Here is a 14746-nt window from a genome sequence, read left to right as displayed (position 1 = left end):
AAAGTCAAAGATTTAGTAAGAAGAACCCTAACCTTAACCCTAACCCTACGGAACCATGGATAACAAGAGGGAAATCACATCCTAGTCCATCGTTAAAGTAAAGTGATATAGGCCCGAGTGAGGTATGATTTTAATGATATATGGAGTAGGATCATTAATGTACACACATCAGGGGAGGCACGTGTGTTTGATATCATTCCTCATACCATTCCACACATTACAATGAGCCGTCCTCCGATTTCTACCTCCACCAGCCTGTCCTGAAGCACATAAGATGATAACTGCCAGCATGTGATATGAAACCCACTTTGGATTCATATTGTTGTGTTGTGGGTGACTGTGTGTGTTCTACAGTATGTCCCTGTATCCCTCAGCATAGGCCGGCTCCCCCTCCTCCCACTGTAAGGTGGGACGGATGGGTCAGTGGTGACTGTGCGTCTGGCCTGTATTTGTATACACACAACAATGTGCTACTCCCCACCACACCCCTCATGACTGACACTGCGCTACTCTAGAGGACACACTGTCAGAGAACACAAGTATGGTTTTCATTCTGTTCATCCCGACTTCACTCAGGCAATCAAACAATAACAACAACATATTTTCAAACCAATCAGTTTCAAGTTTCCAACTTTATCATGATCAGTGGTAAGATTTCATACACTCTGATGCCTTTAGAGAAGCGTGATGATGACCAATTTGGCCTCCCAGAAACACAGACCACCTGATGTCCACACCAGAAAATGCCTTAGGCGTGGTGTATCTCTCCTCATCGCTCCATTTGATACCACTTACCCATCATAACCCTGGTTTCTCATCCAGTCTCTTCAGCTCTCTTGTCAAGGCCTACTACCTTCCCCCACAAACAAGTCTGATGGCTTTTTGATTTTCTCCCTAACGGCCCTGCCTTTGACACCCACCACCTCTGTCCCTCCACCCATCACAAACTTTCACCAGCTGACCAATGGCTGCCTTCCTTCCACCGTCCCCAGGGACAATGGGCTTTAATGGCCCTTGGCAGGCAGTTCAATGGGGACAGTTACAAGACCCCTCCACCCCCACCCCTACACACACACACACACACACTTGGAAAGATGTGGGGTAGAGAGTAAAATAAAAGGTGTTTCCACAAATAGGAAGGTGTCATATGAAGCGTGTGATATGAGTCATAGTGAACGTGAAACCTTAAAGTGAGGTTTGGTGGAGCAGACAACACAGAACAATATTACGTGTTCAGAGTAAACATTTCCAGGAACTACCAGCCCTCCTACCAGCCCTCCTACCAGCCCTCCTACCAGCCCCCACAGGAGGACAATCACTGTCCACCCCCGCCCCCCCATTGCCCATCAAACTGCCATGCTGGAGTCAACAGTACAAAGAAGAACATGAGACAGAAATGATTGTGTGGTCTGTCACGAAACTTGTGGTAATAAAAACGTTTAATTCAGATGCTAGGCCTGCATGTACAAATATATAAAAAGTGAACACTTTCACTCTTTGTATGTACACTTTGCAGAACCAGGGTTGGAACTGACGGGGGGGTTACAGAGAAACAATACTAGATAGTGATATTTACCATACATTATTCCACCACCAATTGTCAATTCCATGGATTTCATTCAAGTGCTGACAAGTCACTTTACATGCCCCCCCCCCCAATAAAAGGATGCTTACATATAGGAAGCCAAATCAAATTAAATATCATATCTAAAACACATCGGAATCAAACCATGCATGAAATCATCTGGTACTCAATTTTCATATACTGTATATATTATACTCTCTACAATAAGCATGTGCACGTTATAGAACAACGAGATAAATTCGCTACAGTAAATTACATTTTTAATTTACATTTTCGATGCAAAAACCCTGTTTTGGGGAGTTGAGTATGGACAGACATCACAGATATGTGATGTGGATATTTCGAGGGCTTAAAACAGTACTTCTAAGATCATATCACAGTATATCATGACAGCAGTGTCCTGGCCTGGCTATGCATGACAAAACAGGAGAGGACTTCTGTTTCTTAACTTATTTGTGTGTGTGTGTGTGTGTGTGTGTGCGCGCGTACGTGCATCTGTGTCTGTACGTGTGTGTGTGTGTGTGTGTGTGTGTGTGTGTGTGTGTGTGTCCGTGTCCGTGTGTGTGTGTGTGTGTGTGTGTGTGTGTGTGTGTGTGTGTGTGCGTGTGTATGAGTGTGCATGCGTCTGCGTGCGTGTGTAATCTGTGTGCATCACATTCAAACAAGAGGCTTTGGGAGATAGCTGAACAACATAATCAACATTACAAAGGCAAGCGAGGGAAACACTGATTCTCCATGAAGGAGAGAAGAGAGTCTGAGGAGAGTAATAACCCAAGGACACAAAAGGGCTGAACACATCTAGGATGAAAAATAAATGATGAAAGTTGACACAAAAATTAGACACAAAAATGATATTGAAAGGGACCTGTGTGTTTTACTGTGAAGAGGATCTGTGAACCAGAGGCACAGTGGGATAGAAACACTGAGGTATGCCCTAGGATACAGGGAAGGTTGGGTTTCACACTTGGCTTGAAGTGCCTGTAACTTGATCAGATGATAGATGGTCCTGATAGATGGACACAGTTCATCTCTCCACCACCATCCTCCTCTCCCTGCTCCTCTGGTTCATCCATTCTTCGGCCTCTAAACCTCAGCCAGATTCTGAGAGCGCAACGTCGTAAAAGGGATCAGTGAGCTTGTGCCAGAGTGTGTGTGTGTGTGTGTGTGTGTGTTAGTATGTATTCCATGTGTGTATGTAGTATTTGTATGTCTTTAATTGTGTTGTACGTGTTGTTCAACTAGGGTGTGTGTGTGTGTGTGTATGTGTCTGAATGTGTATGTGTGTGTCTACAGGTTTCACTTGTGATTCCCCTGGTAGTGTAGAGTAGAGTCGTCAAACAAAGGGTTCTTCACTTCCATCTCTCCCGTCTGCCGTGAAACAAAAACATCATTTAGTCAGAAACCTAACACCAAACCACCAAAGATGCCAGTGTGTGTGTGGGCGGTGTGCGTGTGTGTGTGCGTGTGTGCGTGCGTTATGTGTGTGTGTGTGTGTGTGTGCGTGTGTATGTGTGTGTGTGTGTGTGTGTGTGTGTGTGTGCGTTATGTGTGTGTGTGTGTGTGTGTGTGTGTGTGTGTGTGTGTGTTCACCCACCGGTGCAAGTCCAGGGCACTCATACACAGTGAAGTCTCCGCCCACTTCCTCCTCATCCGATGTGACTTCTGAATCAGGGACTTTCTGTTCTGCTTTATGTCTGAGCAGCAAAAACACACTCACATTAGAGAGAGAGAGAGAGAGAGAGGGAAAAGAGAGGTAGAGTGTATGAGTATAGAGAGACAGAGAGAGAGAGAGAGAGAGAGAGAGAGGGAGAAGCACAAGGAGGAGAGGAGCTCACTTTCCCATGGAGAGCATCTGCTGTTTCTGATGCTGGTAGTGGTACATCTGGGCACTCTGGGCCAGCGTCTTATCCCCCATCTAACGAGAGAAGAGAAAAAGTAAAAAGTAAGAGGTGGAAATATTTCCATAATAGAACCAAATATGAACAACTGTAAACACTATATATACAACTATACAACTATATAACACTATAGCTGAGGTGGCTGTGGTCCCCGCATCCAGATGAGGGACATGCTGTACTCACCGACGTGCCATTGGCTGCACCGGGCACCGTGCCTCCTCCTCCGAACGCAGGGTAATCAACCTTCTGAGCCAGGCGCGATTCCTTCTGCAACCTGAAGGGGGCGACATCTTTCTGAGCAAGAGTCCTCCGAAATAACAGCAGGCAACAGGCAACTATCTACCATCTTGAGAATGCAGTACATCGATCAATATGTGTTTGAAAGATGAAAAACTAAAACCCTAGTCCCATAGCCATCCTAAAGACCTCTTCACCCCCACTACCCCTTGTACAAGTTTCTCTCCTATTAATAAATAAATCTAATAAATAAATAAATAAATAATCCTTCTTCTAGCATTGTGACTGCCTACGGCCCCTGGTCCGAGCATTGATTACTTTATCTTATGATGACTGATGGATAGATGATTCACTTACTTAAACAAATGTATTTGTTGTAAGTCGCTTTTGATAAAGGCGTCTGCTAAATGCCATCAATGTAAATGTAAACGTAAATGTAAATGCTGCAATGTGTTATTTCTAATAAGGTCATGTATAGCACAGAGAACTACAAATACATAAGCATGCACAGGTACCTTTTGATAGGGTAACATAAATGTCCTACAGTTGATGCGAAATTACAGCCCCAAATACACACACTAACACTCATTTCATCACAAGGTTGAATAGAAAAGTCTAACAGTCCAAGATGTGCTTCATAAAGCGCTTTACAACGGCCTAAAGACTTGGACGACCTATGAATAAAACCACAAGGGACGGTAGAGCCCAACTTAGCATTCATATCGAGTATACAGTACCAGTCAAAAGTTTGGACACACCTTGTCATTCAATGGTTTTTCTTTATTTTTATTATTTTCTACATTGTAGATTAATATTGAAGACATCAAAACTATGAAGGAACACATATGGAATTATGTATGTATTATGATGACAGCTTTGCACACTCTTGGCAAGGTGTGTCCAAACTTTTGACTGGTAGTATATGTATGACATCAAGATAAGCCAATAGCAACCATCTGTAAATCATCACAATCAATCATGTGACTGGGGTGGGCGTCTTACCTGATCCAGCAGACACCAGCCAGGATGAGAGCCACGGTCCCAACAAGGATACACACGGAGATCATGACTGGAAGAGAGGAGGAGAGGATGGAGGAAGGGGGGAGGAGAGGATGGAAGAAGGGGGGAGGAGAGGATGGAGGAGAGGATGGAGAAAGGGGGGAGGAGAGGATGGAGGAAGGGGGGAGGAGAGGATGGAGGAGAGGATGGAGGAAGAGGGGAGGAAAAAAGTACAAGGGAAGGAGGAGAAACAGAGGAGACATTATGTAAGTAGAGTGCAGTGGAGGCTGGTGGAGGTAGAAATCGGAGGATGTTGTTAATGAGTGGAACGGAATCAGGAATGGTATCAAACATGCATTACAATGAGCCTGTCCTCCAATTTCTACCTCCACCAGCCTCCACCAGCCTCCCCTGGTACAGTGGGCCTATAATACCCTCCAGGATGGGAGGGTAGAGGCTCAATGGCACGTTGACTACGGTACCACAGTGTGAAGACAGTAATCAAGCTAATAAAGGCCCGATTGAGAGATCACAGAATTGTTCTGCTGTTTAAACTGGGCCAAATGACACGCAACTCATCTGAAGCTCATCTCTCTTTGACATATAACAAACACCAAAGAAGAGTGTGTGCCTTTGTTCTCCCGCCAACACACACACACACACACACACACACACACACACACACACACACACACACACACACACACACACACACACACACACACACACACACACAGCAGGATACTGGTGGTTCAGAACTAATAGAATTAGGGAGAGGTGTGTGTGTGTGTGTATGTGTGTGTGGGTTTGGGTGTTGCGTTTCAGGACAGAGCCTCATTGTCTTGTGTTGACTTCCCATCCAGACAGAGGTCTGATGCTAGCTTTGACGTATCTCTTCTCTTACATTTTCCAACCGTCAGACGAAATCTAATCACCATCTTTTGAGGAGAAAGAGGCTGGCTAGACTATCATCAGTTGGGCTGGTAATTAAACAACGTACTCCCTGCCTCACTGTTACTCACTCTGCAACTCATTTAGACACTCAGTTTCTAATGAGACACTAGGTACTGTATATTGTCATCAAGAATTAATTAACCGCTCGGTCTCCTATAAACATTTCTCTGGGTCATGAGTCAGTCCCCAAACGGTCTTCAAACATGGTCTTGTTTCGTCTAAACATACCCCTACCCAGTCGTAAAACATACCCCTACCCAGTCGTAAAAAACATACCGCTACCCAGTTGTAAATCCATTGCCTGTCACCCAAAAACAACAGATGGTTTTGCACCAAGGACAAAGTCGATAAACTGTGTGTTCTGCTCTGAAAAGGTCAGTTACGCCTTCCGAACCTCTCTCTTCCTTTTTCTGGACCCAAACACTGTAGCAGAGTGTTAGTGCTCACATCTAAACCTTTAAACCTGTGTGACGATGACACAGTCGAGTGACGCTCCTGTTAAACGGATGAAGCCACTTACTGACGAGAAGGCTGTCCTTGGAGGGGTAGGGGACGGTGATGGGTTCCCCCCTCCCGAAAAGCGCTGTGGCGGGCTGGGGTGTGGAGTTAGTGTGGGGTGCGGCGGTGGTGGGGGGCTGTCCCGCTGGGGGGGGGGCCAGGACTCTCTGCTTAGAAGCAGCCGTCAGAGTCTTAGGAGCAGCCTGAGAGTGGGTTACGACTGGGAGGGAGAGGTGGAGGGAAGGAGGGAGGGGAGAGAGAGAGAGAGAGAGAGAGAGAGAGAGAGAGAGAGAGAGAGAGAGAGAGAGAGAGAGACATTAGGAAAGTGAGGTAGTGAGGTAAAACAGCATTCAATAAATGTATTAAAATGACCATTATCATGTTACAAATGTGTATTGACTACAGGACGATGGCTCACCTGATTGTTTGACCTCTGTCACTTCCTGTTTGGCGATGACGGAGTGAAGGAAGTCAATCTCTCCTTCCAGGTCAGGGAAAGAGGTCATTTTATCTGGAGGCAAAACACAGGGGGAGATAAGAGTGAACCAGTATGACCAGCGAACCAGTGTGACAATTATACCGGTGTCAGTTTGCGCGTGCTGATTACTCTCCATGTGTAGAACACAGAGTCGGTAACCCTGGTAACCCTGGTAACCCTGAATGATCGAGTAAAGAGATAGTGTGAGAATGAGAATGAAAACATCCAAACCCTTCAGCTTTCAGGACGTGTCGTCATGTGACGATGTCAGGGTGTGTGTTTGTGTGTCTGCAGACTGCAGGAGGTGCATCTGAGCCAGGGGGAGGCTGGCGGAGGTAGAAATCGGAGGACGGTCTCATTGAAATGTATAGAACGGAATCAAGAAATGGTGTGTTTGAGACCGTTCCTCATTCTGTTCCATGTATTATGACGAGCCTCCGTCATCCATTTTCTACCTCCACCAGCCTCCCCTGATTCCTCCTACCTCCACCAGCCTCCCCAGTGTCTCGTGTGATGGCGGCAGAGAGTGTGCCATTGTGTGTGTGTGCGTGTGTGTGTGCGTGTGTGTGTGTTGTTTGTTTGGGGGGAGACAAAGGCAGAGCGATGTTTAACAGCACTGTTGGCCAGACAGTTAGCCACATTCCAGGACTAGGACAGAGGCCTCCGTGGTTACCAGGGTACGTAGTGTGTGTGTGGCCAGGGGATGAAGCACGGCAGGGGGCTTGAGCAATCAGCCCACCCCCCTGCTTCGGCCCTGCTCCCTCCCTCACACACACAAGGCCCTAAACCCTGAGGGCTAATGGGGGTGATCAATGTTCCAGCTTCCCTTCTTCAAGGTGACCAGAAAACACATGAAAATGTCGCGTTGGATTGAATTTGATTCAGATGAAGCGTTTTTCTATGGTGAGACACGAGCACAGAGCTGAATATGTCTTAGTAATGCGTAACGTTGGGTGTATTAGCATTAGCTAGGTCTTAGTATTGTGTAATATTGGTTGTATTAGCATTAGCTAGGTCTTAGTATTGTGTAATATTGGTTGTATTAGCATTAGCTAGGTCTTAGTATTGTGTAATGTTGGTTGTTATTAGCATTAGCTAGGTGTTAGTAATGTGTAATGTTGGTTGTTATTAGCATTAGCTAGGTGTTAGTATTGTGTAATGTTGGTTGTTATTAGCATTAGCTAGGTCTTAGTAATGTGTAACGTTGGCTGTGTTAGCATTAGCTAGATCTTGATAATGATTCATCTTGATAATGATGAAAGTCATTTGCCTGTGGTAATATCCGTGATATGATGTGGCAGCACTTTCACTCAGAGTTACTTCCTCACCCCCCCCCCCCCCCCATCCCTGGCCATTTAGTGTGATCCACAGCAGGTGTCTGTGGGGGCGGGTCATGCCATCTGTACTTTGTGGGTGGTGGTGGGGTGCTCCACGTGTGCCAGTGTACTTGTCAGCAAGAGCTGTTCTACTGTTCTACTGTGTAAGACAGCTTCAAAGTAAACCAGAGAAGATACATCCAACGTGTTTGCCTGAGAGAATGTGTTTGTATGAGTGAGAGAGAATGTGTAATAGGAAGCAGGTGCCATACAAATGAAAGGCTTTGAAATCCTTGGTGTGTCTGTGTGTGTGTGTATATATGTGCATTTATTTGAGTCTGACGGAGAATGTATGAAGTAAGCATGACAGACAAAATGGATGAGAGGGAGCAGGGTGTGTCTGTGTGTGTGTGTGTGTGTGTGTGTGTGTGTGTGTGTGTGTGTGTGTGTGTGTGTGTGTATGTGTCTGTGTGTGTGTGTGTGCGTGTGTGTGCGAGTAAGTGAATCCTCACACTCTGACTAAGCACACAAGTCTTCCTGCATAAGAGAGCAGGTTTTGGCACCAGCTTGATAATTACCCATAACCCCGTGAGAGGTGCCAAACAAACACCAAGTAAACACAAACACAAGTGACTCAGACGTGTTCTCTTGTTCCACTTACAAGCCATTTACAGCCCATCTCCAACCACCACCACGCCCCCCCCAACCCAAAGAGGGGAGGGGAGGGGAGGGGAGGGGAGGGGAGGGGAGGGAGGGGGAGCCGGAGGGTGTGTTTGTGTGTTGGAAGAACGCTGGAAGCTCTTCACAAGTGAGAACAACAAACAAACTAACAGCACGAGCTACAAACTTCTCCCTCATGATCTTGTTTGACTCGTTCGCTCTACCCTGACCGCCCCCAGTCTTTGAATTATTGATTATGGAAACGGTTTTGGCTTTTCGATTTGTATACTCCAGTTGAAAATAAGATTATTTGAACATTGTGTAGCACCATTTCAATAATGTTTTCTGAAAAAAAGATTCATCATCAATCACTTCTGTAATTCAGATTAAACCATTCGGTGCGGTGAACAACTAACAAAGGGACAAATGCAGAGAACCAGGTAAAGCAATTTGACCAGTTGTATTTTGATTGTCATTATGAGACATATGGATAAATGTGGGCTAGTTTTCAGGCCTTATGGGTGGGTTTTGAGTGGCCATTGGGCTGGACATTTTAGCTACACTGGGCAACCCTACATATTACCAAAACAACAGGCTTAAATGGAGGTTCTCACTAGGCTATCTTTCTGAGGGGAGCTTGGTTGTAATGCTGTGTGAACTGATTCTAGCCTCCTCATAGAAACTCTTTTAGAAACTCCATATTTTGTCACTCTTTAATACAAGACACCAGGTTGAGTCACATTCTAACTATAACTTCCCTAATGGTTCATTATTACATTCATGGCCTCACATGGTCCTAAAGCAAGGCATGCTCCAAGTAGGTTATTCTGACCAAGCTGACCAAGGGCTCCTCAAAGGATCATGTTCATTCTGAGGGTGTCCTGCTCCCCCTTGTGGCAACAATTCACGGTGCCACCAGCAACGATCTGTGGGCTGCGGGGCCATCTCCCCCCAGCGTGGCCCATTGGTCCCCCTTTCACACAACCCTGCACCCCCCCCCCCCCCCCCCCCCATCGACTACAATTCCCATCACAACTTTTTTTCTTTTTAGACTACCTCACTGACTCATGATGTCATAGCTACTACCACGCTGACTCTTAATGGCCTTTCAAGAGCTGTGTTACAGTAAGCCTGCATTAGCCAGAGAGAGTCATTAGTCCTGGATAAGCCCCCATCCCTCCACATCTCTTAGTGTCTCTGTTCCTCCTCCACACCTATAATTAGCCCCCAGACCTGACCATGGAGGCTGAACACAACATTTAACCTACTGATGGGCCACCGCCTCTGACCTACATGACAAGTCATTATATGACTCTCTCACACACACACACACACACACACACACACACACACACACACACACACACAGTACCCTTCTGTACAGTACATATGGCTTTCGTGTCCTGTCTGTTTGCCATGTTAGCCTATTAGCATGGCCTGGGCCTGGAATGTTTACCGATGGGAGGAAACGCCTTGATGTCAAACACAGGCTTGTCCTCCACAGACGAGTATCGCTCACTAAGTGACAGCATACCCACAACCTGAACAGCAGCATCCCTAGCCATAGCACATCACACACACACACACACACACACACACACACACACACACACACCCACACATCTTTCCGGCTAAGTTTAGCAGCAGCTATTATTCCCTCCAAGAGAACAGACACAGACCATTTTAACATAGTACTTAATCATCCTCCAGATCCAGACAACCTAGACACGGCGCTGTGTATGTGTGCGTGTGCGTGTGCGTGTGTGTGAATATGTGAGTGTGGTATGTGTGTGTGTATATGTGTGTGTGTGTGTGTGTGTGTGTGTTTAAGCACAAAACTCTTGCTTTGTAAACGTGTGTGTGTGTGTGTGTTTGTGAGAGAGAGAGTGTGTATGTATATGTGTGTGCATGTGTGCGCGTTGCACCCAAACACACTGAGAAATGTGTATGTTTGTCCCCTTCCGTTGGGTAGACTCATTTGGATCCTGCTGCTCTCTCATGCGTAGTCCAAGACATCCGGGTTGCCAGATTGAATTATGCATCTGTTTCTGCTCCACACACACACACACACACACACACACACACACACACACACACACACACACACACACACACACACACACACACACACACACACACACACACACACACACACACACACACACACACACACACACACACACACACACACACACACACACACACACTTCTCTGGCCCTGCTTTATCTCTATGGGTTTCTCTGGCCATGCCAAACAGCACACTCCATGCCTGGGTTGTCCTATGCCTATTAAGATGATAGATAAGATGAAAAACTCTAAAAATGAAATGTGAAATCAGATAAAACATGCATCAAAGGCACAGCCATTAGTTTTGGTTGTGCATCTCGACATGGTGTCGGTAGAGAAGGACGCCATGTCCAATCATGCGTGGCATGTGAAAATGAAACGCTTTTTAAGATTTACAGCTTTCTAGTAGTTCTGATCTAACCTCTGGTTGGAGTACGTTTTTGGGGAAGTAGTCCTGCAGTAGTCCACAGACACACACACGCACACGCACACACACAGACAACACACACACACACACACACACACACACACAGACACAGACACAGACACAGACACAGACACAGACACAGACACAGACACACACACACACACACACACACACACAGTGACAATCTACTGTATTTTGAGAACATATCACTACTCCCACACAAAATCTCACACATATTCCCACCCACAGTGAAGTAAGGGTCAGTGATTCTACGATGGGACATTTCCTCTTTGAATAATCAAGCTAGATTACTCCTTTTCCTCTATCATCCTTTCTTCTCATCCCTCCATTCCTCTCTGTGTGATGCCGTTATGGCTAATAGGGCATGCCTGTCCTCTGCTGCAGCCCCAGCTGAATTATTAATCCTGGAGAGAAACACAGAGAAAGAGAGAGAGAGGTCTCTCTCTCTCTCGCTCTCTCTCTCTCTCTCTCTCTCTCTGTCATTCTAATTTTTCTCTCTCTTTCGCAAAGCACGTCATGCCTTGTAAAAGCTTTGGCTGTAAATATGAAAAATGAGATTTATTTCCACAGAGCGTCTCTCACGGAATTACATTAGTCTGAGTGAGGGAGCCAGAGCGGGGGTGGGGGGGTGGGGGGGGGGAGAGGGAGAGAGAAAGAAAGAGAGGGAGAGAGAGGGGGGGGGAGAGAGAGAGAGAGAAAGAGAGGGAGATCGAGAGAGAGGGAGAGAGAGAGAGAGGGAGAGGGAGAGAGAAAAAAAAGAGAAAGAGAGAGAGGGGGGGAGAGATGTATGTGGTCCCGGTGATTAAGGGCGGTCATGTGCGTGGGCGGCCGGGGGGATTAGAAACACACAGGATCAACATGCACTAGAGAGAGAGGGATGGGTGGAGAGAGAGAAAGGGGGGGGGGAGAGATGGACAGATCGATGGGAAGAGTGAGAGGAATGACAAAATGAAGGGATGGACAATGAGTGTAAAAGAGCAAGAGAGAGAGGGAGTGGGATGAGAATGAGAATGAATATGTTAAGCAGAGAGGGGGAGAAGCAGAGTCAAGAGAAAGAAAGAAAGGATATAGAGGAGTGTGTGTGTGTGTGTGTGGGGGGGGGGGGGGGCAAGAGAAAGTAAGGTTGGAGGAGGAAGAGGAGGAAAAGGGCTTCCTGTCTGTTCCCTGAGGCTAGCAGTCTGTATCACTGTGTTGCCCTCAAAATGCCCCTAAAAGTGTTAGTCACTCATGACTACACACACACGCACACACACACACACACACCACACACCACACACACACACACACACACACACACACACACACACACACACACACACACACAGCTGAGCATCTCATTAAGACGTCAGTTTGTCTCCATCATCTCAGCCATAACTGTGTGTGACCAGAGCCCAGAGCTGCTGTCTGGATGAGTAGAGAGGATGACTGATGTTTAGGGACCATAGAAAGGGACCTTGGATGAGCTCCTAAGAGAGATCCTAAAGATCGCTTCACCCTCACTACCCCCCCCATACTAACCCTAAACCTGAGACCTCTTCTCCCTCACTACCCCCCCTATACTAACCCTAAACCTGAGACCTCTTCTCCCCTGCTACCCCCCCCATACTAACCCTAAACCTGAGACCTCTTCTCCCTCACTACCCCCCCTATACTAACCCTAAACCTGAGACCTCTTCTCCCCTGCTACCCCCCCCATACTAACCCTAAACCTGAGACCTCTTCTCCCTCACTACCCCCCCTATACTAACCCTAAACCTGAGACCTCTTCTCCCCTGCTACCCCCCCATACTAACCCTAAACCTGAGACCTCTTCTCCCTCACTACCCCCCCTATACTAACCCTAAACCTGAGACCTCTTCTCCCCTGCTACCCCCCCTATACTAACCCTAAACCTGAGACCTCTTCACCCTCACTACCCCCCCTATACTAACCCTAAACCTGAGACCTCTTCTCCCCTGCTACCCCCCTGTACAAGTTCTCTCCTGCTAATAAAATATATATATAGCCTACTGGCATTACCACTGCCTATGTATGGCCCCTGGTGTGAGCATTGATTACTTTGTCTTATGATGATTGTTTGATAGATGATTCACTTACTTAAACAAATGTAAGTCGCTTTGGATAAAGGCGTCTGCTAAATGCCATAAATGTAAATGTAAATGTAGAGTGGATGACGGATGTTTAGGGACCATAGAAAGGGACCCTGGATGAGCAGAGAGGATGATGTTTAGGGACCCTGGATGACCCTCTCTGTTCCATCAGTCTAAACAGCCTCAGCAAATTAATTCAATTGTCATGACCTGCCACAAGACAATGACAGCCTAATGCTTTCCTATTATGGAGGAAATAACGTGTGTGTGTGTGTGTGTGTGTGTGTGCGGACGCCAGATTCAGCCCAAGCTAGCGCTGGACCTTGACTTGGAGTGCACATGGCTGATGTGCACATGGTGCGTGTGTGTGTGTGTGTGTGTGTGTGTGTGTGTGTGTGTGTGTGTGTGTGATCCTCATATCTAGATCCTCATACCACGGTGATGGTGCTTTTTCCTTCCCACACATTGTCCTTCCTGGTTCTCCACCAATGGGGTGAGGCAGGGGCCGCAGTGGTTGGTGCCAGCCTGGCAGAAGTGGCGCCCCCTCTGGGCACAGTCAATACGCTGAGGGCATCTCACCCCAGCTGGAACATAGAGACAGACAGGGGCAGGAGAAGACAGAGACAGACAGGGGCAGAAGAACACAGAGACAGACATCAGGAGACAAGTTCAGTCCCAGTGATAGAGAGGCAGCAGGTCGCTTAGAAGTTAGAGAAATCGGCCAGCAATTTTAAACATACACACGCACGCACGCACGCACACACGCACACACACACCTGTCTCTCCATCTCCTCCCTGACTCATTTCACCTTCAAAGTAGCCACCGGCTGTGTCAGCAATCGAGCTCAATCATAGAAGCAGCACAACAAAAGCGGTAAGCCCTGGACGGTGCAGTCTGCTGACGTCTGACTTATGAGGACAGGCTGAATGACTGCCTCCACCATCCATCTGATCCTGACTGTTACAAGGTCGCCAAAACTGCAGACCTTTACAGGTCTCTATCAAACTCATCAGTCATAATCCCTATATCCATCCATCCATCCATCCATCCATCCATAAACCTGCCCTCTAGACATCTATTTTCTAGGCGCTCGCACACACGCACAGACATACACACACACAAAGTGAGTCAGCAGGTGTGTTTTGTCATGAAGGGGGCACACTGTGGTCTCCTCAGAGAGAGATAATTATAGACTTTAACAGGTCTGAGTGGCTGGGAGAGAGGGGCAGAGCTGCACACACACACACACACACACACACACACGGGCAGGCAAGAGGGCAGGTGAGTGGGTAGGCTGGGAGGTGGGTGGCCGGAAGCTAAATGCTGATTGACCAGGGGAGGCTGGAAATGGAGGGTTTCCTGATTCTAATGGTGTGTATACCAGGGGAGGCTGGTGGAGGCAGAAATCGGAGGCGACGGCACTGAATGGAATGAGGAACGGTATCATTCCTCATTCCACTCCATGCATTACAACGAGCCCATCCTCCAATTTCTACCTCCCCCTGCCTCCCCTGA

General features: G+C 47.0%; 1 protein-coding gene across 2 annotated transcripts in view; it reads right to left on the bottom strand.

The window, feature by feature from the left end:
- Nucleotides 1-1421: 1421 nt before the first annotated feature.
- npdc1a (neural proliferation, differentiation and control, 1a) overlaps nt 1422-14746 on the bottom strand; it is a 23195-nt gene continuing 9870 nt past the window's right edge. The window contains exons 2-9 of one of the 2 annotated variants that reach the window (XM_083670379.1): nt 13665-13814; nt 6590-6682; nt 6194-6391; nt 4723-4789; nt 3667-3757; nt 3421-3500; nt 3180-3279; nt 1422-2953 (exon numbers count right to left, since the gene is read on the bottom strand). In XM_083670379.1, the coding sequence (XP_083526505.1) occupies nt 2882-2953; nt 3180-3279; nt 3421-3500; nt 3667-3757; nt 4723-4789; nt 6194-6391; nt 6590-6682; nt 13665-13814 (851 nt within the window). In that variant the 3' untranslated portion in view covers nt 1422-2881. The remainder of the gene's footprint in view (nt 2954-3179; nt 3280-3420; nt 3501-3666; nt 3758-4722; nt 4790-6193; nt 6392-6589; nt 6683-13664; nt 13815-14746) is intronic. The other variant, XM_083670380.1, reaches the window with a different exon arrangement.

The sequence above is a fragment of the Argentina silus genome, assembly GCF_951799395.1.
Source record: "Argentina silus genome assembly, chromosome: 5".
NCBI lineage: Eukaryota > Metazoa > Chordata > Actinopteri > Argentiniformes > Argentinidae > Argentina > Argentina silus.
The sequence above is the reverse complement of the archived record's forward strand: the minus strand, read 5'-3'. Positions and strand labels throughout refer to the sequence as shown.